Raw genomic sequence first — 27,716 nt, forward strand, 5'->3', positions numbered from 1 at the left:
TTCATGATGCTAACACTGAAGTCCAAAAATCACTGCAGATGGTGACCACCATGAAATTAAAAGACGCTTGCTTCTTGGAAGAAAAGCTATGACAAATCTAGACAGTGTAGTAAAAAGCAGAGACATCACTTTGCTGACAAAGGTTCGTATAGTCAAAGCTATGGTTTTTCCAGTAGTCACGTACAGATGTGAGAGTTGGACCATAAAGAAGGCTGAGCACCAAAGAATTGATGCTTTCGAATTGTGGTGCTGGAGGAGATTTTCTAAGAGTCCCTTGGACTGCAAGAAGATCAAATCAGTTAATCCTAAAGGAAATCAACTCTGAATATTCCATGGAAAGACTGATGCTGAAGCTCCAATACTTTGGCCACCTGATGCAAAGAACTGACTCATTGGAAAAGACCCTGATGCTAGGAAAGATTGAGGGTTGGAAAAGAAGTGGGGGAGACAGAGGATGAGATGGTTGGATGGCATCACCGACTCAATGGACATGCGTTTGAGTAAACTCTGGGAGATTGCGAAGGACAGAGAAGCCTGGCGTGCTGCAGTCCATGGGCTCCCAAAGGGTCGGACATGGCTTAGTGACTGAACAACAACACTGAGACCTTTTCTCCTGCAAAAGGCAAAGGCAGCATTTGCAGGTGGAAGGAACTCTCCAGATTGGCAGGCCGCGTTGCCTCTCAGCTGTGGGCCGAGTGCAGTGATTGCACTCAGGCGAGAACAGTCTTCCTGCCCCAGCCCTCTTTCCCCAGCAAGGTAAGGGACTCATGGGCTGGGTGCGGAGTTCTGCAACCCCCTCCCTGGTTCATCATCTGTTCCCTCCAGCCATCTGTGGGAGCGTAGACGTGGGGGACCAGGCGAGGCCCCCTGCCCGGCCCCTGGTCCCCTGCTCCCAGCCCTGGCCCAGGCCCCGCCTTGCCACGAGCAGCCGCGGGCCAATAAATGGCTTCTGCGCCCCACACGCCTGGCCAACTCAGCCACAGCTCCATTCGCTCTGGCTCTTCCCCCCATTCCCAACCTCTCAACTCCCAACAGTGAGCCCTCCACCCATGGAGGAGACATACCTGGAGCTCTACTTGGACCAGTGCTCCGCCCAGGTGAGCCTGGAAGCCGCCGCCACTGTCCCAGAGTCAGGGCCCACGTCCTGCGTACCCAGGAGTCTGCCTTCCTTTTATCTCTAGTAAAACTTCTAGCGACTGTAGGAGGTGGGCTTCATTATCCCCATCTTTCAGTTGAAAAACTAGAAGGTTCGAAAGATGAATTAACTTACTAAAGGTTGCTGGTCCAGTGTGAATACAAATTGGAGACACCTGAGGCTTCTTTCAGTTTGTTGATTCTTACATTTTGAGGTTTTGCTTTTTAATCTAAGAACTGTAGAAAACAGAGGAAAGAGTCCTCAAAAAGAAAAAAAAGGGGCTTCCCTGTTGGTCCAGTGGTTAAGACTCTGAGTTTCCATTTTAGGGGCCTGGGTTTCCATCAGTGCTAAGGAAATTAAGATCATGCATGTGGCGGAGTCAAGAACAAGTGAAAAAGCAAGAGAGCAACTTACAGAGGGGGTGGTGGTGGTTGGGGGGTGCTTAAATAGACCAGTGATTAGCAGTAAAGTAGAAATAGTGAAGTCCCACAGTATTTAACATTGCAAAGGAGAGCCCAAGCTGGGAAGATTCTGTGAAAGATGAGTTAATGGCTCTGTAAAGACAGTTTAACAAAAAAGTTTCTTCAAGTATAAGGCTATATTCTGTATACTTAGGGAATACTCTGTAAGCTTGTTCTCTAAGGTGTGTTCCTATAAATAAACTCAGACAGGAGGCTTTCAGGGTTCCACTGACATAAAACATCCCTCTTTTTATCTTGTTGCCATTGCCTCAAATTCCTTGTTGAAGTTCAGTTCTTTGGGTGGGAGTTTTGCCTTCTGCTAAAATGCCATAATTGGAAAAAGGAGGGGAGTCACCGATGTTGCAGACTTTAGTTCTTTAGTGTAAATTGGCTGATGGAATCTTTTCCGGCTAGAACAGAAGAGGCCATGGAAACAGTGGAGAGGGGTCTGGGCCGCTGTCCCCACCTCACTTTCCCTAGGGCCCACCTGTGGGGTAGGGGTGGAGGGAGATAGGGGCAAAATATAATGCAAAATGAAATAAGGTCAAATCTTATTTTAAGAGAATAACTGCGTTCTTCTAAGTGTTTTTGTCTAACATTTAGTCACCGCTGCCATCTGCTGGACTTGTGGTAACAGCACCATCAGTTGGATCCGAAAGTGAAAGAGTAAAAGTGAAAGTCGCTCAGTCCTGCTGACTCTTTGCGACCCCATGGCCTATACAGGCCATGGAATTCTCCAGGCCAGGATACTGGAGTGGGTAGCCTTTCCCTTCTCCAGAGGATCTTCCCAGCCCAGGGATCGAACCCAGGTCTCCCACATTGCAGGCAGATTCTTTACCAGCTGAACCACAAGGGAAGCCCAAGAATACTGGAGTGGGTAGCCTATCCCTTCTCCGGCGGATCTTCACCCAGGAATTGAACCAGGGTTTCCTGCTTTGCAGGAGGATTCTTTACAACTGAGCTATCAGGGAAGCCCCATAAAATGCAAAGCGGGCCACAGAAACCACAGGCCGACGAGGATGGGATTCGAACCCACGTGTGCAGAGCACAATGGATTAGCAGTCCATCGCCTTAACCACTCGGCCACCTCGTCCCAATAGGATCTAGCCAGACTTATTACGGGCTTCCCTGGTGGCTCAGATGGTAAAGAATCTGACTGTAATGCAGGAGCCCCAGGTTCCATCACTGGGTTGAGAAGATCCCCTGGAGGAGGGCATGTCAATCCACTCCAGTATCCTTGCCTGGAGAATCCCATGGACAGAGGAGTCTGGTGGTTCTCACAGAGCCGGACACGACTAAAGTGACTTAGTACACAGCACACACAGATATATATATATATATATATTTCCCATGTGGCACAGTGGTAAAGAATATGAGTTCCATCTCCGGGTCAGGAAGATCCCCTGGAGTAGGAAATGGCAACCCACTCCAGTACTCTTGCCTGGAAAATTCTATGGACAGAAGAGCCTGGCGGGCTACAGTCCATAGGGTTGCAAAGAGTCAGACACGACTGAGCACACACTTTTAGCCAGACGTATTAGCTGAGATAAGTTTGTCATGGAGAAGACATAGCACAAGGCATTCGTGACTGTTCAATTATTAGAAGCAAGATCTTCTGATGGGTGAGGTTATCCTGCCAACTAGTGGTCAAATATAGAATCCAGGCATGCAACTTGGGTGATGTGGGTGGTAATATGTACCAACAATTTTTTTCCATAACAAAGGCCATGAGTTTTATATTAGCTGTTTCCCTCAGTTGCACACCTCATTCCCTCGGTTGATGATAATGGAAGTTGATTAGCCTTCCCTGTGCTGGAAATACAATACATTGATTTAAACTAGTCTTTCCATTTAAATTTCAATAACTTTCCCCCTATGCACATAAATGGAATGATTTCTTATCTCTCCTTTGACTAGAAGGAATAAAGATGAGTCCTTTGTGGAGGCTTGATTAGCACTCAAGGCTGTATCCTCAGCTTCCTTCACTTACTACTCTTTTTTTAAAAATATGATTTTAAAACTCAAAAAAAAACACCAAAAACCTTTAAGTCAACTAAAGTTTATAATCAACTTAGGGAGTACAGAAAAATCTGTACTTTTCAAAGTACAGATTTACAGCGTGATTGCCAACTTACCTGAATTACAGAACTGGGTTTAGAGTAGCAACTTACTACAAATCTAACCAAAGAAAAACATTTTATGAAACATGCTTTTTCTGTATTTTAAGATACATTTTCCTGTTTTCATGAAGTGTGTTGTAACCCTAGAGTAGAACTTTAAGGAGCCTTTCTGGAAAGAGCAGGGTGTGAATATAAGCTATCTGAATGGCCTCCTCCTGAACACACTGCCTGTCAGCCAAGGTTGGCATCCTTTGGGTGTGACATGATGTTCTGTCTGTTGTGTTTTGTCTGTTTTGGGAATGGCCTAGGATGCCCTTACGCCATCCAGATCACCCCTGCTGAGCCCAGCTGTGCCTTATGATGTGGACATGCTTACGTCATCCAATCCAGAGACTGCATTTAATCCCCAGCTTGAAGAAGTCACAGAAGCATCTGGCAGTTTCTCAGCTGTGGATCTTAGCTTCTTACCAGATGAGCTCTCCCAAGAAAATAAAGACCAGACTGTCATTAGGAGCAAGCATGAAGTTGAAGAAAACTGTAAAACTCCAAGTCGGCAAATTAGGTTGCCCTTACCCAGCCAACTGGACGCTGGCCTGGCCTTAAACAGCAGCAGTGGGTCAGGTTCCCATTCACATCTGCACCCTGCTGATGGTAACTCAGCCCAGCCCTCTCCTGAGAAACCACACTCCATGCCTCTGGCGTCCATAACTCCTATGACACCAATGGCCCCTATTTCAGAATGTTCTGGAATTGTGCCTCAACTACAGTAAGTTGCTGTTGTTTTAGAGGAGTAATGCTTCTGAGTATAGATTTTGTATTCTTGAATGGGATCATAATAGTGTAGGGAAGAAAATTTCAGATCTCAGTATCCTTTGTTTTATCAGCTCTTAGTGGACTTGGTTTTAGACTATTTACCTGAAAAATGAAGCACCAACTCTTGATCTCCTAAGCAGGAGTTGAGGGTTAGTCTACATATTCCTGAAGGATTATATTGTTTACACTGCTGCTACTGCTAAATCCTTCAGTCATGTCTGACTCTGTGCAACCCCATACATGGCAGCCCACCAGGCTCCCCCGTCCCTGGGATTCTCCAGGCAAGAACACTGTAGTGGGTTGCCATTTCCTTCTCCTATGCATGAAAGTGAAGTCACTCAGTCGTGTCCGACTCTTTGAGACCCCATGGACTGCAGCCCACCAGGCTCCTCCATCCATGGGATTTTCCAGGCAGGAGTGCTGGTGTGCCATTGCCTTCTCTGATTGTTTACACTAAAGCACTTTAGTTGTTATAAATTGTGGTTGGAGTTGGAATAACACAAAGGATAAAAAAAATGTAAAACTGAATTTGATTTGCAAGTTGATTTGATGTTGTGCTTTCTATTTTGAGGCATTTTGAAAAAGATCTAAAACTTAATTTTAGTCAGTCATGAAATTTTAGAAAAAGCTATTTTAGTCCTTTAGGAGTTTTACAATATACTAAGGACTGTGTAACTATATATTTCACATTTAGAATAATTCTCCCCCTAGGAAGGCACCTAAACCTATAAAATGAAGAAGTAAATATGTTTTAATTATTTTTTACTTTTTAAATCTGGTATAACTTAGGTTGACTTATTTCTTTAGGAACATAGTTTCCACTGTAAACCTGGCCTGTAAATTGGATCTGAAGAAAATAGCTTTGCATGCAAAAAACGCAGAATATAACCCAAAGGTAAGATTTCTCAGTAATTTTTTCAATAATTAGGTTCTATTTAGATGTTCTTTCCTTCATAGGATCGTGATATTGACTCATTCCTTTGTTAATATTTTTTAAAAAGAAAAAATGTTTGGTGGAAGACTTCTGGCAATTTGAAAGTTTAATTGCCTCATTCTCTGTTTTGAACTTATAAAAATAATTTCATTTTCTGTGTTGAATACTTATTAAGCAGTTCTAAACATTAAGATGTTTCTCTTGTTAATCAGAAAAACCTTTCAGTGTGGCTATTTTCAGCCTGATTATGGAAATGCTAACTTTCTTACAATGTCATCATACTCATGGAAATAATTTTTTCTAATTGTTTTCCCATTTAGCTGACACATGTATTTTTTCACTTATAGTTTCTCTTACCTGGGAAATCTCAATTGTATAAAGTGCAAAACTGAAGTGTATGATTCCAGCTTCAATAAAATCTATTTTATTAAATTCTATCTTATCTATTAAAATCAAAGTTTAATAAAATCTATTCTTTTTTGTGTCTTTCCAAGGCCAGGTATCCCATTTTCAGTGGTCTGTTTACCTAGGATTTGTTCATTCAATCAACATTTAATGATTAGTTAAATTACTTAGTACAAAGACGAGTAAGGCCTGGTGCCTACTGGGGAAAAGTTCACTGTCTTGGGTAGTGGAGATTTAAGGAGTTAGATGAGAAAGGCCATATTAGTCAGAACCCAGAGGACCTTGCCAACATCAACTATTTATGGATAAAGTCTTTGTTTTTCCTGTTGTGGTAGTGGTGCTGTTGACATCCGAATTTAAATATTACCTGAATATTACCTAGTGAAACAAAGCTTGCCTGTTTATCTTTTGTGTTGCTAGCTATGATGAGGACAGAACCCCACTGACGGGCCAGGATTTTTAAGGATGTAGCTATGATTGACTACACAAGTGAGCAATCAACATCTTGAGCCTATTTTATTCTCTACCGTCCTCAGCTCTCCTCTCAATTTGGTGCATAGGATTTGTCCATACTTAGACTTGACAGCTGGAAAAATTCTGGTTTGGCATTTCAGATGTCTTAAGAATTTAACAAAAGGAATATCAGGTGAGAGTGCCACCTTTTTAGTAAACATCTGGAAAACATTAATAGGCCTTGATCAGTTGTGTGTAGCTCTGACTTGGGGTTCTTTTTACTGTCGGCACTTCAAATGCAATAAGACCTGTTAAGCTTTTAGCATAGGGTCTGAAACATTAACAGATACTCAAATTTTAGCTTTACTATTATTCTTCTTACCTTTTAGAATCATGTACATTTTAGAATCACAATCATTTTGTTAACCTTAAGGTAGGAGAATAGACCCAGACATTTTTTAGTTTCCCACTAAATTTCGATTTATTTAACCCTTTTCATGTCTAGCTCACCCTTGCAACTGGAATAGTGCTAACCCTTCAGTTCAGTTCAGTTGCTCAGTCATGTCTGACTCTTTGCAACCCCATGGATTGCAGCATGCCAGGCTTCCCTGTCCATCACCAGCTCCCAGAGCTTATTCAAACTCATGTCCATCGAGTCAGTGATGCCTTCCAACCATCTCATCCTCTGTCACCCCTTCTCCTCCTCTCTTCAATCTTTCCCAGTATCAGAGTTTTTTCCAATGAGTCAGTTCTTCACATCAGGTGGCCAAAGTATTGGAGTTTCAGCTTCAGCAGGTGTTAACCCCTAGTGAAGGTTAATTGTTCTTTTGGCTTCTGTCTTTAGAGATTTGCCGCTGTCATAATGAGGATCCGAGAGCCCAGGACTACAGCCCTCATATTTAGCTCTGGGAAAATGGTCTGCACAGGAGCCAAAAGGTAAGAGGAGCCACCCTCCTCCAAAACCAGACAAACAATTCAGTATGTGAAACAAGGAAGGATGGCATTAATATTCTAAAACACATAGTAGATGCAAAATACTTTGCTGAAGAGTTAAATTCATGAAATGAGAAGTTAGGGGTTAAAAACATTCAGCCTCGTAATACTGACATATCCCACTTTACAGTCTCCCATAGTGAAGGGGGTTTCACTAGGCTATTACAACTTGTTTCTAAGGTATATTTAAAATGAAAAAAAGAAAAGCTATAGTAGTAAAGCCTGTTATAAATCTGGGGAAGTAGTTCTTGTGTATTTTCCTCATTGCAGGCAGATACATGGATAGAACTTTTCAAAGGAGGGGAATTAGACATTTCTTGAGCATTAGCTTGAGCATTCACTCAGGAGGGATCTCTTAAAAGGCTTCTCTTTCCTGGATCTCATGCCGAGGTAGCCCTGTGCTGATGGAGGTCTGTTCGCCATAAAACTAGTAGGAGAGCTGCTCTTCCCTCTAGGTGTTAGTAGATGAGTAGTAAATTGTCCTCCTGAAAGGGTGTACCAATTTTCTTCAATATACACTGAGTGTTAATATTCTTCTATCTATTTGCCAAATTTATTGGCAAAAGTTACATTGTTTTAATTACATTTCTTTTTATTTACTAGTGAGACTAACTTTTCATAAGGATATAAACTGTCTACTGTATCTTTTGCCCAATATTCTATGGAGATATTAATCTTTTTGTATTTAAGTATTTTTGCCATTTTGGACTATAAGTATTTCTCCCATATTAATGTTAGTAATATTTTTTTTTTTTTTTTATACACAGTTTAATTTTGTGTGTGTATGGTTAGTCTATCCAATCTTTCTCTTTATGGCTTCAGTGTTTGGCTTCACGCTTAGGAAGGCATTCCCCATGTGTAAGTATTGACCTCCATATGTTTTTCTTGTTTCTTTTAAGTCTTGCTTTGTATTGAAGAGAAGAAATTAATGTTTTGATTCATCGGACATGACTGAGTGACTTCACTTTCACTTTTCACTTTCATGCATTGGAGAAGGCAATGGCAACCCACTCCAGTGTTCTTGCCTGGAGAATCCCAGGGACGGGGGAGCCTGGTGGGCTGCCATCTATGGGGTCGCACAGAGTTGGACATGACTAAATCGACTTAGCAGCAGCAGCAGCAGAGCCTTCTCTGGATGAAGGAAATGTTCTGTACCTGTGCTGTCCAGTGTGGTAGCCTCTTGTCACATGTGGCTTCTGAGAACTTGAAATATGGCTAATACCACAGAGAAATTGAACTTTTTATTTTGTTTTAAAATTAATATAAATTTAAATAGCCAGTGTAACTGGTGGCCACCATATTGGGCACAGCGAGTCTAGAATTTCATTTCAGTATTTTCAAATGGCCAGTCAGTGTCCTGATACATTTATCAGAGAATCCATTTTATCTGTTCCTCCCCCACCTGTTTTGCATGCTCTTTACCTGTGTCCAGGTAAGTTTCCAGACTTTCTCTTCTGTTGATCTGTGTATCCTCTGATCTAGAAATCTCCATTTTGAAGTCATTTTTGGACAACTCTGCAAAGATGTACATTTCAGCATTGTTTAAAATGGGAGCAGCTGCTGCTACTGCTAAGTCGCTTCAGTCGTGTCCGACTCTGTGCGACCCCATAGACGGCAGCCTACCAGGCTCCCCCATCCCTGGGATTCTCCAGGCAAGAACACTGGAGTGGGTTGCCATTTCCTTCTCCAATGCATGTAAATGAAAAGTGGAAGTGAAGTTGCACAGTCGTGTACAACTCTTCTCGACCCCATGGACTGCAGCCTACCAGGCTCCTCCGTCCATGGGATTTTCCAGGCAAGAGTACTGGAGTGGGGTGCCATTGCCTTCTCCGAAAAGATGGCTAGGAAGACACAAATCTGTTTATGATTCCAAAACTGTCCATTGTACCAAAGCCTTTTCTAGGTGCTAGGGACAGTAGTAGGGGAGGTGGGTCCTTCTCTTCAAAGTCTGCAGCTTCCTTGTATACAGTGAAGGGTAAACATGGTACAAATGCTAAAAAAATAAATCAGAGAAGTGTCTGAATATAGCCCAACTTGTCAGCAGTCACAGTGATTAAGACATCTTTAATATCTTGCCCCTCCCCAGCGAAGAGCAGTCTCGACTTGCAGCGAGGAAGTACGCCCGTGTGGTGCAGAAGCTGGGCTTTCCTGCCAGATTCCTCGATTTTACAATTCAGAACATGGTTGCAAGCTGTGATGTGAGATTTCCTATCAGTCTGGAAGGTTTGGTGCTAACCCATCAGCAGTTCAGTAGGTATGATTGTATAACTTCACTTTGAGTTTACCAAAATATTAAAATTCTATTTGGATTGCTTATATATTATCTTTCAGAGAAAGTGTACATTTTTTTAAGCCACAATAAGTGAAAGGGTTAAATTGCTATACCTAAGTCCTCATTGGTTACCATATGTGTCTAATCTTCTGAAACGGTGGTTCTCAAAACTAAATTGCATAGTGATCACCTGGACGGCTTATCAACACACATTCCTGCCTGGGCTGCAGTCCCCAGAGATTCTGCTTTACTCTGCCTTTCTAACAAGCTCACAGGTGATGCCATTACAGCTGGCTAGAGGCCCACACATTGAGACTCACTAATGTATAGATTTCTAAAAAAAAAGTCACACCTGGCTGGGGGTGGTGGCAATGGCAGGAAGAGAAAGGGTATGATACAGACTAGGTAAGTAGGAAGGGGTGACAGCCAGTGAGAGGAGAAAGAGCTGGAGAGAAGATTTTAAAATAATATTATAATGATAAAGAATGGCCGTAGCATACTTTATGAAGGCAATCCTACCTAGCTTTTGTCCTATGGAGTTTGTTCAAGGGTTTTCTTTTGCTGTGTGTGGCTGTAGCCCCCACCACAGCTTCTTTCATGGATTCATATTTCTTGGGGAGTATCTCTAGCCTGCTTGGCTTCTTAAAACGAAACTTCCCATCTCAACAGCAAATGCTCCTCTTCCAGCTGCTTCTGTGCTTCTCACAGCCTGTTCAGGCCCTCAGAGAATGGTGATGGAGGGTGACTGACTAACACTAAATCCCACCACCCCTTAGGCCAGGGCACTTAAACTGGCTTAGAATCACAGATGCTCTTAAATTCTTGTGATCTAACTTGAACTGAAGTCCTTTCACTCTGCTTTTCCTTCCCTTTGCCTTTATGCAATCATTCTGCTTAATAATAGACAGGGATCATAGAGCTGTGTTTTCTTTAATGTTTGTTAACTCTCCATTGAGAAATGACCTAAACAGAAGTTAAAAAGTGCCTTGTTTTCCCCTAACTTTCAAAAAAAATTTTGTTCATTCTGAGATTTAGCTTTTATGATATTCTTTAAGCAATATCTTGCTCTTGATTGTCTTTTCATTTTTTCCTCTGCCTCAATTTTTTCAGCATATGTTTATTAAGCGCCTATGAGGTACCCCTTGAGTTCACTGAGAAGCACCCCATGCAAGATGTATTGCCTCTTTATGTGTCCTTTTCTTCCTTCAATCTTGGAATGACTCATAGACTCATAGTAAAACCTTCATTTTTAAGAGTCTCTGAACACATACTCTATCTTCCAGACCCTCAACCTTGGACCTCCTGTCTATCTTTCTCTGAGGCAGTTTTTAATGAACATGTGAAAGATGTCTGCCCAATTTTGAGGTACATGTCTGTATTAGTCTTGGCATTCCCCTTTCTGGCCCTTTAGGGCTCTGAAATGATGTGTGCAGTTCCCCCTAAATTTCATTTCTTTTTCACCAAGATTGTCTTCTTTGTAGGTCAGATTTAAATCTGGAGTGGGAGTGCCCCCTTGTCAGTACTTCTACCTCTGAAAAATGAAATTGCAGAAGGGCAAGATGAGAATTCACCTGATGCACTGCTTTTAGTCACTTGGAGTGGGTCCATCACTGTTTTCCCCTCCTCGTAAGCCAGTTTTATGATCTCATTCATCTTTTTTAAAAAATTTGGCCAGATACTCTCACTGATACCTCTTTTTAGTCTCATTTTTGCCTCCCCCAAAATGCCCTCCATCCTTATCTTATGGATTACAACTTCAGTGTGTGTATTTGTGACACTGGGGCATTAAAACCTCTTTCTCAGCAGATTTATGTCTTTAAAATGAAGACTTCCTTTAATTGCCTGTAGCCCTGTGGGGAACCATGGCAACATACCACTTATAATTGTCAAGTCAAGTTTGCTTTATGTTAAAACCTCGAGTTCATTTAATTCCCCTGATTCTACAAATATGTATATCAGCATCTGATAATACGTATCTCACTTGTTACTGGGCAGCTTCTCCATCAGTCTTTCTATGTCATAATTGTTTTCCATTTTCCCTGAGCAATTTTTTCCCCTTCCATTCAGTTTTTATTGGGTTGGCCCAAAAGCTTGTTCCATCTCATGGAAAAATCCAAATGAAATTTTTGGCCAATCCAATAAATCAAAGTTATCTTAAATATTTCTTAGATGAGTAGAATCTAGGTGGCTACTGTGTAGTAGATGCTGTGATGCTAGTGGCAATCAATGCAGCCATGGGCCCCTGCCGTTATGGAACCACTATTTAAAAGGGAAAACAGAGAAACCAAAGACAATAATGAAATGTAACTATGAAGGTATAATGGTGAAGGTGAATACCTCTTGGCGTGTTTTGGTACCATCAGTTAGGATACTTAATGTAACTGGGGAAGGGCTGAAGATAAGGAAGACTTGTTTTGGTACCATCAATTAGGATACTTAATGTAACTGGGGAAGGGCTGAAGATAAGGAAGACTTCTTAAGGGAATGACATTTAAACAGATTTGAATGAGCTGGTTTGGTCCAAGAGATCGGCAGCTATTTGCTGTTTTCAATCTTCATGAAATATTCTCCATCTCTAACCAAAACCTCTTTTCTTTCTGTCTCAGCCTTCTTTTGAAATGAAGTAGAGAGTAAATAAAATGAAGTAAACCTCTAGTTGGGAGTTCATCATGCTAGTACCTTAAAATCATGGTTCTGAAGCCAAAAACAGTTCACCATGATTTACATACCAAAGACTTTTTTTGTATATATATGTATGTATCTGTTTTTTATTGAGGTACAGTTGATTTACAATATTAGTTTCAGATGTATAACATAGTGATTCAACTTTTTATAGATTATAAATCTACTATTATTATAAAATACTGGTTATATTCCCTGTACTGTATAATATATCTATGTAGCTTATTTCTTTTTACATTATAGCAATTTGCACCTCTCAATCCCTTCTTCTCCCTTCTCTCTCTCCCCACTGGTAACCAATAGTTCATTCTCTGTATCTCTGATTCTGTTTCTTTTTTGTTACATTCACTAGTTTGATGTATTTTTTAGATTCCACATATAAATGACATCATACAGTATTTGTCTTTGACTTATTTCACTTGGCATAATACCCTCCAAGTCCATACATGTTGTTGCAAATAACAAAATTTTATTCATTTTTGTGGCTGGGTGGTATTCCACTGTGGAGAAGGCAATGGCACCCCACTCCAGTACTCTTGCCTGGAAAATCCCATGGACAGAGGAGCCTGGTAGGCTGCAGTCCATGGGGTTGCTAATAGTCGGGCACGACTGAGAGACTTCACTTTCAGTTTGCACTTTCATGCATTGGAGAAGGAAATGGCAACCCAATCCAGTATTCTTGCCTGGAGAATCCCAGGGACAGAGGAGCCTAGTGGGCTGCCGTCTCTGGGGTCGCACAGAGTCGGACACGACTGAAGCGATTTAGCAGCAGCAGCAGCAGCAGCAGTATTCCACTGTGTATATATATCACATCATCTTTACCCATTCATCTGTTGATGGACACTTACATTGTTGCCATATCTTGCCTATCGTAAATAATGCTTCTGTGAACTTTAGGGTGTATGTATCTTTCTGAATGTTTTTATTTTCTTTGGCTATATACCCAGGAGTGGAACTGCTGAATCATATGGTAGTTTTATTTTTAATTTTTTAGAATGTATTTATGTATTTGACCGCATCGGGTCTTGGTTGCGGCACACAGGCTCTTCTCTGCATCACTTGGGATCTTTCCTGCAGCCCATGGACTGTCTAGTTGTACCATGTGGCCTCAGTAGTTGCTGCTCACTGGTTTAATTGCTCTGCAGCATATAGGATCTTAGTTCCCTGACTGGAGATCGAACCCTCTTCCCCTGCATTGCAAGACAGATATTTAACCACTGAACCACCAGGAAAGTCCCTAGTCAATTTATGATTTAAGGTAACGATTGATACGTATGTTCTTACTGGAGCTTCCCTGGTGGCTCAGATGGTAAAGCATCTGCCTGCAATGCAGGAGATCCAGGTTCGATCCCTGGATTAGGGTAATCCCCTGGAGAAGGAACTGGAAACTCACTCCAGTATTCTTGCCTAGAAAATCCCATGGTTGGAGGAGCCTGATAGGTTACAGTCCATGGGGTTGCAAAGGGTCGGACACAACTGAGCAACTTCACTTTCCCTTTCATGTTCTTAACTGCCATTTTGTTAATTGCTTGGGGGTTATTTTTGTAGGTCTTTTCTGTTCCTTTCTTCCTTTTGTTCTCTTCCCTTCTGATTTGATGACTATCCTTAATGTTCTGTTTGGATTTCTTTCTCTCTTTTTTTTAAATTTTATTTCTAGCTGTGCTGGGTCTTCGTTACTATGTGCAGGCTTTATGTAGTTGTGGTGATCTAGAAGCTATTCTCTAGTTGCAGTGTGCATGCTTTCTCATTGCCGTGGCTTCTGTTGTTGCAGAGCAGGGGTTCTAGGGCACGAGTTCAGTAGTCATGGTACACGGGCTTAGTTGCTCGAGGCATGTGGGAACGTCCCAGACCAGGGATCAAACCCGTGTTCCTTGCATTAGCAGGCAGATTCCCAGCCACTGGACCACCAGGAAAGTCCTTTCTCTTTGTGTGTATGTATTATTAGATTGTTGGTCTGTGGTTACCATAAATGAAGTTTATATATAGCAATCTGTCTGTGTGTGTGTGTGTGTATACACATAATTAAGTTGTTGATCTCTTAAGTTCAAAGGCATTTTAAGAACCCTAAATATTTACTCCCCCCTCCATGATTACTGTTTTTGATATCATTCTTTTTCTTTTTTGAATTCCCTAATTGCCTATTGTGGAGAAGGCAATGGCACCCCACTCCAGTACTCTTGCCTGGAAAATACTACTTTTGTCTTTTAGTTTTCCTGCTAGCTTTGTTATTTACAACCTTTCCTGTGCGTTGTTGGCCTTTACCTGAGCTTTTCCCTTCTCTAATTTTCACATTTCTAGTTGTGGCTTTTTCTTTTTCACGTAGAGGGGTCCCTTTAACATTGCTTTGGTGGTGCTGCTTTCTCAGCTTTTGCTTGTCTGTAAAATTTTTGCTCTGTCCATCAAATCTGAATGACAGCCTTGCTCGGTAGTGTATTCTTGGTTGTAGGTTTTTCCCTTTCATCATTTTGAATACATTGTGCAAATCCCTTCTGGCCTTCAGGGTTTCTGCTGAAAAGTCAGCTGTGATAGCCTTACGATAGTTCCCTTGTACGTAACTTGTTGGTTTTCCCTTGCTGCCTTTGATAGTCTGTCTTTATCTTTAATTTTTTCCGTCTTAATTACAATGTGTCCTGGTGTGGTCCTCCTTGGGTGGATGCTGTTTGGAACTCTCTGTGCTTCCTGGACCTGGATGTGTGTTTCCTTTCCCAGGTTAGGGACATTTCCAGGTATTTACATACCAAAGACTTTTATTTGCTCTTTTCCCTTTTAGTGTCTTCAGATTTGGTTGGAAAATCAAATGAAAACATTTCTTCTCTGCCCTTAGTCTTTACTTTCTTGGCTCGAACTTCATAGTTCCTATAGAAGTTTTTCAGGGCTCCAGCTAGTATCATTGTCTCCCCAGTGTCCGGAAGTGGCTTGTGGGCAGAAGTCCTGACAGGCTTTCTGCAGGAAAATAGAGTCATGTCCCAGGAAGACATGTCTACACATAACGACCTCCATATACTTCAGATGGGTACACTCACCACCGTCATGCATCTTTCTGGTGCCAGTAAGAGGTCAGAGCCATTTCAGAATGGAATGGAGTTTTTCTGTGTGATCTGGATCCACTCCTTAAGAGCAAAAACTTTTTTTTTTTTTTTTTGCTGCACCACACGGCTTGAGGGATCTTATTTCCCCAACCAGGAATTGAACCTGTGCCCTCAGTAGTGAAAGTGCAGAGTCCTAACCACTGGACCACTAGGGAATTCCCCATGTATATTATAGTGTTCAATTTCCTAGATTTTTTTCTTTCTTTTCTATCCCCATTAGCCATTGTTTTGAGAATAGTTTTATTTCATCAACATCCTCTTAACTACTGACATCTTTTTTGTAGGCTCCTCAAGCCTTTCTAGGAAGGAGTGAGATACTATTTATAGGAGCAAATTCTGAATTTGTAAAACTTGGTATGATTTAGTATACAGTATCTGTCCAAAGTATTCTAGTAATGTTTTTAGGTTCTATCTGCTAAAAATGTTAACTGTAGCACTTTATAAATATATCCACAATGTGCTTATTATTGCAGAACTTGGAAATTTTTGAAAATGTGTTTATGTATTGCTATTGATAGACTTTTTTTGAAAAATAGAGAACATTCAACTAAGAAGATCTTAATATATTAAATCTGATGCTCTAAATTTCCTTAATTTCTAAAAGCTTAGGATGTCTGCACTTGGAAAAATATTATGACTAAAAATGAATTCTGTCACTGACTGCCACAGAAATTACCTAAGACACTCAAGACTACTTTTGTCAAGATGGCCAAAAGGTTTTTGGTAAAATGGCTTTTGAAAACTGCTTTTGTGCGCTGGATCTCAAATATTACGAGAAAGTAGTTGAATAGTGCTATTTTTTAACTTCTTTCTTTTATATCTTAACAGTTATGAACCTGAACTGTTTCCTGGCCTTATTTATAGAATGGTTAAACCACGAATTGTGTTGCTTATATTTGTATCTGGAAAAGTTGTGCTGACAGGTAAGTTCTAAGATTCTGACTTTCTTAAAATTCAACAGCTTTGCGTATGCTTTGCTTATGCTTTGTTTTACCTTTTAAATAACTTTATTCACTGTCATACAGCAATTCTTGGTATTATAGAATACCCGGGAAAAAAATGAAAAGCAAAATGAAAGATAACATCATACATTGGTCCCTAAAGTTAAACAATATAACTTTTTCCATGTTTTATGTCATTTTGATATATTTAAAACGAATATCTTATGTGTTTATGTGTCTGTTCAGTAGCTCAGTTGTGTCCAACTCTTTTTGACTCCATGAACTGTAGCCCACCAGGCTTCTCTGTCCATGGAATTTTCCAGGCAAGAATACTGAAGTTTATAAGCTATTTCCTACTCCAGGGATACTCATCTTTACATCCTATCATTTTAATAACCATTATAACATATGTAGCTTAACTCACTGTTACAAATTCTTAATGAAGGCTTTCAATGTCTGAACAATATTCCTACAAAGGGGTCAACAAATCTTTTTTCTGCAAAGAGCTAAATACTAAATGTTTTCGGTTTTGTGGGCAGTAGAGTCTCTGTCACAACTGAGCCTTGTTTTATTGTGAAAGTAACTGTGAACACCACATAAATAAAAAGGCTCTAAAGTGTGAATTTAATGTAATTCACTTAATTTACACATATCAAGTAATTTTCTTCTTTTTTCCCCCAACCATTTCAGTATAAAAATCATTCTTAGCTCACAGTCTATACAGAATCAGGTAGCAGACTAGGTTTGACCAGCAGACCTAAGTTTCCCAACCTCTGTTCTAACATGTTCCTGCATCAGACTGGTTCTCCCATTGTCAGGTTATGCTTTTTCTTTGTTTGCTGCTTATTAATGGGACAAAAGTTTGGCTATTTTTATGTGTAGAGAGTCATTTATTAGTGTAAATGCTCAGAAGTGAAGTCACTCAGTCATGTCCGACTCTTTGTGACCCCATGGACTGTAGCCTACCAGGCTCTGGGTCCATGGGATTTTCCAGGCAAGAATACTGGAGTGGGCTGCCATTTCCTTGTCCACGGGATCTTCCCAACTCAGGGATTGAACCCGAGTCTCCTGCTTTGCAGACAGACGCTTTTCCATCTGAGCCACTAGGGAAGACCTATGCTCAGAAGGGGAATATTTGTCTAAAGACAGACCACTTTAAAGCTTCCTAGTACAAATTATTTTATGAAATTGTTTTGAAAAGGTTTATACAATGCAGTTTTTCTATATCATACATTGCTGCCAGGAATGTATCTGAGTATCTTTTACAAACTCTCAGCAACATTCAAAACAATAATTTACAGAAAAAAACTCTAACTGTGTAAGTGAAAGGGATCTCACTGGTAATCAGAAATAGAAATTGATCGCTTTTCCGCATAGTAAACAGCATTTCATCTTTTTAAAATAGCGTGTATGTAACTTACTGCTTTTTGTCTACTTTCCCCCCTCTAAGGGTTTGTGTGAGTTTACCGTAGTATTGAAAATAATTACTCTTCGTTTTATTTGTGAGTTTTCCCAGTTTCACTTATTTTTACGTAAAAGTTTTTTTAATTCTTGAGGTAAATGGTTGAGGCTCTTTTCCACACCATTCTACTGAAGTTTGCTGGTTTTGCCTTATTTTGTCTGACTTTTTACACATTTTACTCTCTGGGACCAGGATAAATACCCAGTTTTTATGGCACGAGCCAAATTGACTATTTCCCACCCCCAAATAGCTGGCCAGACAACCTAAAACTACATATCCTTCATTATTAATATCTGATGACTTCTTTTTTGGCCTTTATTTTAAAATATGGGTCTGGTCTCCAGTTCCACCTTTGCTCCTGAATTATACTATGATAATCCTACTGTATTTTTACTACATTGTGGTTATGAATGTGTGTTAATCCTAGTGAGCTCTATATCTGATAGGCCAGTTTCCTGTCATTGCTTCTCTTTGATTAGCTCCCCTCAAATATTTATTCTTCCAAATAAACTTTAAAATTTAATAATATCTTGCCCCATCTAAAGCCAAATGAGATTTCTGCATTAGCTGAATTAATTTGAGAAACATCGATAAAGTTATCACTCAGCATCCAAAAACATGGAGTGTCTGTTACTAAATCTTGAGAATGCCCAGTAAGTGTTACAGTTTTTCTTTCAGAAATAATGTATCTTCAAAATTGGGAGAGCTTGTTTAGAATTCAAGAACCTTTTGAATACAACAATGCAACAATTGTTCAGATGCAACCAGTTTAGTGTCTAGAATAATTAAGACCTCCTAGTAATTAACAGGCTTCCCTGGTGGCTCAGAGGTTAAAGCATCTGCCCGCAATGCGGGAGACCCGGGTTTGATCCCTGGGTTGGGAAGATCTAGTTTCCCTCTATATGTCCTGGAGAAAGGGGAAAAAGCCTGCCAAGTACATTGAATAGTGTAGATACTGCAGGCAAATATATGCCCTCCTCCAGGGAAAAAAAAATTTTAAGATCTTTGGATGGATGCTTTCATCTATGTGTTATGTATCATTAGGAAACTGTCTTATTTACAAGTACAAATTGCCAAGTACAGGCTAAGTTCCTATTATAGGTATGCAAGAACAAGTTTCTTTAAATATCCATAATTCAGACCAACTTTCTTAGTTATCCCAAATAAAAAGGAAAAAGATATACTTTCATGTGCACATTTGCTAGGAGTTTCAAGTTACAAAAGTAAAGGAATGTCAACTCAGGGTACTGAAGACCATACAATACCCTTCCCTGAAAATTTGTCAATGCGTTCAGCTCAAAGAACAGGCATAGCTAATTGTAAAATTGTCTTACTCCCTTGAGGTGCCAAAGCTGCAGTCAGCACGTCCAAAGCTACAACTGAATGAATGAATAGTTAAATGAGCCGAGAACAAAGAGGACCTACTTTCCTACTTTGTCCTTCATCATGGTCCCAGAGAGCAAACAGCAAAGGGACCTTAACACAACTTCTTCTGGTCTGTGCTGCTTTTCTACAGCTAATATGACATTTAGGAGCCATGCTTTTTCTCAGACCACAGTAAAATGAATAGTCTAGCTAGGATCTGCTGGAACAATATACAGTGACAGCATATATGTCAATTTTCACTTCCAAGATGAGACATAATAAAGACATGTTAGGTACTCATATACCAGGCGTTATGATAAGTAAGGGCTTTTATATGGGTTCTAGTTAACTCTCTTGGTTTCCCTGGAGGCTCAGTGGTAAAGAATTCGCCTACAATGCAGGGGATGGAAGTTCAATCCCAGGGATGGGAAGATACCCAGGAGAAGGAAATGGCAACCCACTCCATATTCTTGCCCGTGAAGTCCCATGAACAGAGGTGCCTGGCGGGCTACAGTCCATGTGGCTGCAAGAGTCAGACGTGATTTAATGACCAGACAACAACAGTTAATTCTGTGAGGTTGTGCTTAATATCTCAGTCTCCTCACCTGTAAAATGAGGACAATGGAGAGCTTAAGTAACATTAACAATGTCGAACAGCTGTTCATGCTGCACATGCCTGGCTTCAGACCACCATCTTCATGTACGTACACTATCCCTGAGCTCTTTAGATGTCTATAAAAACACCTGTGTGGCCTTTTGGACACTTTCCTCCTAATACTCCTTGTCACCTAAGGAATGGCAAATACTGTTAGTGGTGAGAGGCAGCAGGTGTGGTGGCTAAGAGGCTAAGCTCTGGAAGCCAGTCATCTAGTTTTAATCCAAGCTTTACCATCTCTTGGCTATGTTGACCTTGGGTGAGTTTGTGCTCCACCTTGATTTCTACATATGTAAAAGGCAGGGGCCCATAGAAACTACCTGCTGTAAACACAGTATAGACGTTAGCTGTTATTACCTCTGTGAAAGCCCGCTCTTCTTGAGTTTTCCCCAGCACTGAAAAAGATGAATTGTTGCTCTCATGCCTTGCCCAGATGATAGGAATATGAAGTTTAAAGAGGCTTTAGTAAAATGCTTTTTATACTTATTTCCTTCTGGCATAAAGGATGCAGAAGCTGGGTCTTTGTTAGGGAGGGTCACTCTCAATCAGCTGGGTGTCAGTGGTTCTTGGAAATGAGTGGGTCGGAGGACACCATAAAAATGGCAAGATTTAATAGTGAGTGAGCCAGACAGAGAACAGGATATCCCTGTTGATCATTGCTGGTAATTTACCACTAAGAGCGACTCAGTATATACTGCAAAATGTATACCTTGAGAGGTTAAAGTCTGTTTATTTTTTCCCCAATTTGTAAGACTTTCATTTACGTGTATACACATACGGTATCCCTTGGGAAAATAAGATGTGTACTTGTGACTTGGTGTAAGAATAGAGTTAGAAAATCCAGTTAGTCCTGGGAAGAGATATTGGGGCTGGCTAAGAGGTAGGGAGGGCTTCCCAGGTGGTGCTAGTGGTAAAGAATCCATCTGCCAATGCAGGAAACATAAGAGACATGGGTTCCATCCCTGGGTGGGGAAGATTCCCCTGGTGGAGGACATGACAACCCACTCCAGTGTTCTTGCTTGGAAATTTCTTGGACAGAGGAGCCTGGTGGGCTACAGTTCATAGGGTCACAAAGAGTCGGACATGACTGAAGCGAATTAGCACGCATGCATGTATGCAAGGGGTATGGATGAGTTTGCAAATTCTATTGTTAGATGATAGATATTTAATAAACTTTGGATGCCTACGAGGTACATATACTGTTTTAGGTGCTCAGGATGCGAAAGCAAATACAACACACTCTTTACCCAGCAAAAATCCAGCCCTGGTGAAGGAGACAGACAAATTACATGATACCAATTCTCACAGAACCAAATGATAAGCCATGAATGCATGAACCAGCCATCCCAGCATCCCTAATCCTGAAGTACATTCTTTTAGGACAGTAAAAATGACTGAGCTCTTGTCAAATGTTACCATCTGAAAAGGACTTTTTGCAAAAACTTGTTCATGCTATCCTTGTAGTCACCTTATGAGAAGACTGTTGTCCTTGTTTATAGGTGAGGAAATAAAGGCTCAGAAGTTAGTTAAACAATCTGCCTGTGATTTCAAACTTAGTGGGAGGGCTTGCATTTGAGCCCATGTGGTTTGATCTCAAGCCAGTAGCTAGTGCTTTCTTCAGTGCACTAGCCACAGAATTTCTACCTCATTTACCACAGTTAGCAAAGGTGTTTATCCCCCAAATTGGTGTCATCATAACTTGAAGGAATGATCTGGTGAAAGTGAAAGTTGCTCAGTTGTGTCTGACTCTTTCCAACCCCATGGACTGTAGCCTGCCAGGCTCCTCTGTCCATAGAATTCTCTAGGCAAGAACACTGGAGTAGGTAGCTGTTCCCTTCTCTAGGGGATCTTCCCAACCCAGAGATCAAACCCAGGTATCCCACATTGCAGGTGAATTCTTTACTGTCGTGAGCCACCAGGGAAGTCCAGGAATACTGGAGTGGGTAGCTGTTCCTTCTCCAGGGGATCTTCCCGACCCAGGAATAAAAGCAGGGTCTCCTTCATTGCAGGAGATGGAAGTAAAGTCCGATGCTGTAAAAAACAATATTGCATAGGAACCTGGAATGTTAGGTCCATGAATCAAGGTAAATTGGAAATGGTCAAACAGAAGATGGCAAGAGTGAACATCAACATTTTAAGAATCAGTGAACTAAAATGGACTGGAACGAGAAAATTTAACTCAGATGACCATTATATCTACTACTGTGGGCAAGAATCCCTTAGAAGAAATGAAGTAGCCTTCATAGTCAACAAAAGAGTCCGAAATGCAGTTCTTGGGTGCAAGCTCAAAAACGATAGAATGATCTCTGTTCATTTCCAAGGCAAACCATTCAATATCACAGTAATCCAAGTCTATGCCCCAACCAGTAACACTGAAGAAGCTGAAGTTGAATGGTTCTATGAAGACCTACAAGACCTTCTAGAACTAATACCCAAAAGAGTTGTCCTTTTCATCATAGGGGACTGGAATGCAAAAGTAGGAAGTCAAGAGATACAGGCAAATTTGGCCTTGAAGTACAAAATGAAGCAGGGCGAAGGCTAACAGAGTTTTGCCAAGAGAACACACTGGTCATAGCAAACACCCTCTTCCAACAACACAAGAGAAGATTCTACACGTGGACATCACCAGATGGTCAACACTGAAATCAGACTGATTATATTCTTTGCAGCCAAAGATGGAGAAGCTCTACACAGTTGGCAAAAACAAGAGGAGGAGCTGACTCAGATCATGAACTCCTTATTGCCAAATTCAGACTGAAATTGAAGAAAGTAGGGAAAACCACTAGACCATTCAAGTATGACCTAAATGAAATCCCTTATGATTATACAATGGAAGTGACAAATAGATTCAAGGGATTATATCTGATAGACAGAGTGCCTAAAGAACTATGGACAGAGGTTCATGACATTGTACAGGAGGCAGTGATCAAGACCATCCTCAAGAAAAAGAAATGCAAAAAGGCAAAATTGTTGTCTGACAAGTCTTTAGAAATAGCTGAAAAAAAGAGAAGTGAAAGACAAGGAGAAAAGGAAAGATATACCCATTTGAATGCAGTTCCAAAGAATAGCAAGGAGAGATAAGAAAGCCTTCCTCAGTGATCAGTGCAAAGAAATAGAGGAAAACAATAGAATGGGAAAGACTAGAGATCTCTTCAAGAAAATTAGGGATACCAAGGGAACATTTCATGCAAAGATGAGCACAATAAAGGACAGAAATAGTATGGATCTAACAGAAGCAGAAGATATTAAGAAGAGGGGGCAAGAATACACAGAAGAACTATACAAAAAAGATCTTCATGACCCAGATAACCACAATGGTGGGATCACCCACCTAGAGCCAGACATCCTGGAATGCGAAGTCCAGTGGGCCTTAGGAAGAATCACTATAAACAAAGCTAGTGGAGGTGATGGAATTCCAGTTGAGCTATCTCAAACCCTAAAAGATGCTGTGAAAGTGCTGCACTGAATATGTCAGCAAATTTGGAAAACTCAGCAGTGGCCATGGGACTGGAAAAGGTCAGTTTTCATTCCAATCCCAAAGAAAGGCAATGCCAAAAATGTTCAAACTACCACACAATTGCACTCATCTCACACACTAGCAAAGTAATGCTCAAAATTCTCCAACCCAGGCTTCAACAGTATGTGAACCATAAACTTCCAGGTGTTCAAGCTGGATTTAGAAAGAGGAATGAGAGATCAAATTGCCAACATCCACTGGATCATCAAGAAAGCAAGAGAGTTCCAGAAAAACATCTACCTCTGCTTTTTGACTACACCAAAACCTTTGACTGTGTGGATCACAACAACTATGGAAAATTCTTCAAGAGATGGGAATACCAGACCACCTTGCCTGCCTCCTGAGAAATCTGTATTCGGTCAAGAAGAAACAGAACTGGACATGGAACAACAGACTGGTTCCAAATTGGGAAAGGAGCACATCAATGTTGTATCTTGTCACCCTGCTTATTTAACTTATATGCAGAGTACACCATGTGAAATGCTGGGCTGGATGAAGCACAAGCTGGAATCAAGACTTCCAGGAGAAATATCAATAACCTCAGATAATCAGGTGACACAACACTTGTGATAGAAAAAGAAGAAGAGTTGAAGATGAAAGTAAAAGAGAAGAGTGAAAAAGTTGACTTAAAACTCAACATTCAGAAAACTAAAACCTTGGCATCTGGTCCCATCACTTCATGGCAAATAGATGGGGAAACAATGGAAACAGTGAAGACTATTTTAGGGGGGCTCCAAAATCACTGCAGATGGAGACTGCAGTCATGAAATTAAATGACACTTGTTCTTTGAAAGAAAAGCTATGACCAACATATTAAAAAGCAGAGACATTACTTTGCCGACAAAGGTCTGTCTGGTCAAAGCTATGGTTTTTCCAGTAGTCATGTATGGATGTGAGAGTTGGACTATAAAGAAAGCTGAGCACTGAAGAATTGATGCTTTTGAACTGCGGCGTTGGAGAAGACTCTTGAGAGTCCCTTGGACTGCAAGGAGATCAAACTAGTCCATCCTAAAGGAAATCAGTCCTGAATATTCATTGAAGGACTGATGCTGAAGCTGAAGCTCCAAATACTTTGGCCACCTGATGCAAAGAACTGACTCATTGGAAAAGACTCTGATGCTGGAAAAGATTGAAGGCAGGAGGAGAAGGGGACAACAGAGGATGAGTGGTCGGAAGGCATCACTGACTCAATGGACATGAGTTTGAGCAAGCTTCAGGAGTCGGTGATGGACAGGGAAGCCTGGCATCCTGCAGTTGCAAAGAGTCAGACACAACTGAGCAACTGAACTGAACTGAATTCCTGCATTGCAGGCAGATTATTTACTAGTTGAGCTACCAGGGAAATTGGTGATCATCATAAATTTGAAGGAAAGATCTGGTAGATTTCGTTTAAAAGAGAAGGGTCATATAATCGAAGTCTGGTGCTCCAAATTGAGAGGTTTGATTATAGATTGATTATTAATAGGACTGTGGGGCCAATTTAGGTTTCCTCAAAATTTTTATGGTAATATTTCAGTGAGGAAATATTTCACTGAATTGACCAGGTTCCCTCATTGGGATTTACAATTCCTGGCGATGTTTGTTTGCTCACCTTCCATGGAAAGGAAGGAACGCAGATACATGAAGTCTTCTCTCAAAGTTGATACTCACGATTCAGGGCATCTTCAACTTCGTGGGCCTTGCTTTCCCACACAATAAATTTTAAAAATTGCGCTAGACAATTTTCCTAAAGCCTTTTTGTGTCCAAAGTTGTTTTTCTATGATATAAAAAAATGATCACTCTCAGTGTCTGTTCCCTCTTGGGCAATGGGTGTTTTGTACTCTCTAGGGGATAACAGAACGCTATACTATTTTGGGCTTGAATGTAAAGCTCTTGCTATTTCTAAAAAAAATTTTTGGCTGCCCCATGAAGTATGTGGGATCCTAGTTCCCTTACCAGGGATTGAACCTGTGCCCCCTGCATTGGGAGCTTGGAGTCTTAACCACTGGGCCAGCAGGGAAGTCCCTAGGTATTATTTTTAAGTGTTATGAAAAAACTGAAGTGCATGGTTACCCAAAATGCTGGACCTGGATATCTGTTACTCAGATATAAAAAGAAACTTAGTTGCCAAAAAAAAGAACTTTAGTTTTGGGGAGGGGGCATTGGGTGAAGGTGTATCTGTGCCTGCTATACCTACTGTGCTTCTGTGGTGTGCTGTGTTTAGCCACTCAGTCACGTCCCACTTTTTGTGACCCTGTGGACCATAGCCCGCCAGGCTCTTCCGTCCATGGGGATTCTCCAGGCAAGAATACTGGAGTGGGTTGCCATGCCCTCCTCGAGGGGATCTTCCTACTTCACTGTCTCCCAATTAAGGCTGTTCTATTCAAATGTATCCAGAACCTGAAAAAGTCCATCAAACGAGACGCAGAGTCTTTTTATAGTGATGTCTTACTTTTTCCCAAACTAACAGTTTGGCTTCTACAAAACCAGTCTCTTTAGAAACTAAAATTTTAGCACTATAATTAAAATTTGCTGAGACTTAAGGGACTTTCGCTACCTCAAACGTACCGAGTTTCTGTTGACCATTCAATGATTGACCCTCCCGCCTCTCTACCAGACATCTTTGAGGGTAGAGGCTCTTTGGCAGTGAATGAGTAACTTTTGCCCTTGCATACTGCTCCCCGCCCCACCACCATATTAAGCTAATAAGTACTTCATTTTTGATTCTTAAACTTTTTTTAATTTATTGAGATAAAATGCAAATAGCGCAAATATAACCATTTAAATGAAAAATTGAGGGACAATTAGTTCATTCAAAATGTTGTGCAACCACCAACTCTAGTGCCAGAAGATTTCCACTATTCCAAAATAAAGTCCTATGTCATAGGCGGTTTTCCCCCCTTTCTTCCCTACCCTAACCCTGGCAACCGCCAGTCTCCAGTCTCTGAATTTACTTATTCTGGAGATTCCATATAAATGGAATCATATAATATGTGACCTTTCGTGTCTGACTTCTTTTAACATAATGTTTTTGAGGTTCGTCTTCATTGTACTATGTATCAGCACTTTATTCCTTTTTGTGGTGGAATAATACTCCCTTGTCAGCAATGAATATGCAGCTACATGCATATTATTTGTCTGAGTACTTATTTTCAATTTGGGGAGTATATTCCCAGGTACCCAGGAGTGAAATTGCTGTGTCATGTGGTAATTCTTCTTTTAGCAGCTTTGAGGAACTGCTAAACTATTTTCCATAGTAGCTGAACCATTTTATGTTTCTACCAGCAACGTATGAGGCTTCCAGTTTCTCAGTCTCTTTGCCAACACTTGCCATTTTCCACTTTTTAAATTGTTCTAGCTCATCCTAGGTTCTGAATCCTGATTTCTACCTACTTCTCAAATCTCTTGATTCTCCTTTTGGGAATTCCCTCTCATTCGTCCCATCCTTAAACCAGATAACTACGTCTCACACATTATTTCTGCTGTCTTAGCCTTTCTCCCAGCTAAGTTTATAGCTCCCAAGAACAAGTCTTTATCAACTTAAAAACTATTTTCCATTTTTCTTCATGTTAACAGTTTTTAATATGCTTTTCATTAATCTCCTTGTCTCCTGCCCAGTATCAGATAATAGTTCCCTGATGGACTGACAGTTCCACATAAGTACTACCTGTCCTTAACCCTTAACATAACATGCCTGCGTAGCATTGAAAGCGAAAGGTAGTTAGTAGGGCTGACTGATAATCTCGCTCAAGGGTGAGTGGTGTGTCTAAATCATATTTTTATCCATTTTAACCCCTAGAGCAGTTGTAATTAAAGACCTCCTGAAATTTAACTCTAAGGGTAACAATGGTAGAGTCTTTCCCTCTAATAATCCCTTCCCAAATTGAAATTTAAAACTTTAGAACAGTTCCAATTTGTCTCACTCTGTTAGTCAATATTAGGGAATAAGGATGTTAACTAAGGCTGAGTAGATCAAAGGAAGTCCCTTTCGCTGGTAGCTAAGTGCCCACAGCTGCTGACGAAGGTCATGTTCTGTGGTCATGTCCATGGCACACCAAGAGATAACATTCCATATTTCATACTGTGCCCTAGGAGGCTAAAGACATACTGATGTGCCCACATTACAGAAATACTAGAAAAATCTGCTCTAGGGTATGTTTTTGTGGGAATACGACTGTAGTCACCAAATTCTTTTATCTTTACCAGGAATAAAGTACTTCTCAGGTACACCTAAAGTATTAAAAGTAATTGGAAGTGACAATGAAATTTTAGTCTTAAAATTTTAGCATTGTTTTTATATTAAAGATTATGTAAACTTGGATTTCTTTATAGGTGCCAAAAAACGTTCTGACATCTATGAAGCATTTGAAAACATCTATCCTATTCTAAAGGGTTTTAAAAAAGCCTGAATATATCATTCAACATCTCACAGTATATTG

At 40.6% G+C, this 27,716-nt stretch overlaps 1 protein-coding gene and 2 non-coding genes across 3 annotated transcripts; 1 reads left to right on the forward strand and 2 right to left on the reverse strand.

The window, feature by feature from the left end:
- Window positions 1-1,049: 1,049 nt before the first annotated feature.
- Window positions 1,050-27,686, forward strand: TBPL2 (TATA-box binding protein like 2). The gene is made up of 7 exons (XM_005905055.3): window positions 1,050-1,097; window positions 4,025-4,482; window positions 5,337-5,424; window positions 7,166-7,257; window positions 9,401-9,568; window positions 16,186-16,280; window positions 27,610-27,686. Exons 1-7 carry the CDS (start codon window positions 1,050-1,052, stop codon window positions 27,684-27,686), a joined length of 1,026 nt encoding a protein of 341 aa, XP_005905117.3.
- On the reverse strand, window positions 2,608-2,689 carry TRNAS-GCU (transfer RNA serine (anticodon GCU)). Its single transcript has one exon. It is a non-coding gene; the product is annotated as a tRNA-Ser (tRNA).
- Window positions 15,440-15,512, reverse strand: TRNAE-UUC (transfer RNA glutamic acid (anticodon UUC)). The gene has a single exon. It is a non-coding gene; the product is annotated as a tRNA-Glu (tRNA).
- Window positions 27,687-27,716: the final 30 nt, after the last annotated feature.

Source organism: Bos mutus, chromosome 10 (genome assembly GCF_027580195.1).
Source record: "Bos mutus isolate GX-2022 chromosome 10, NWIPB_WYAK_1.1, whole genome shotgun sequence".
Lineage (NCBI taxonomy): Eukaryota > Metazoa > Chordata > Mammalia > Artiodactyla > Bovidae > Bos > Bos mutus.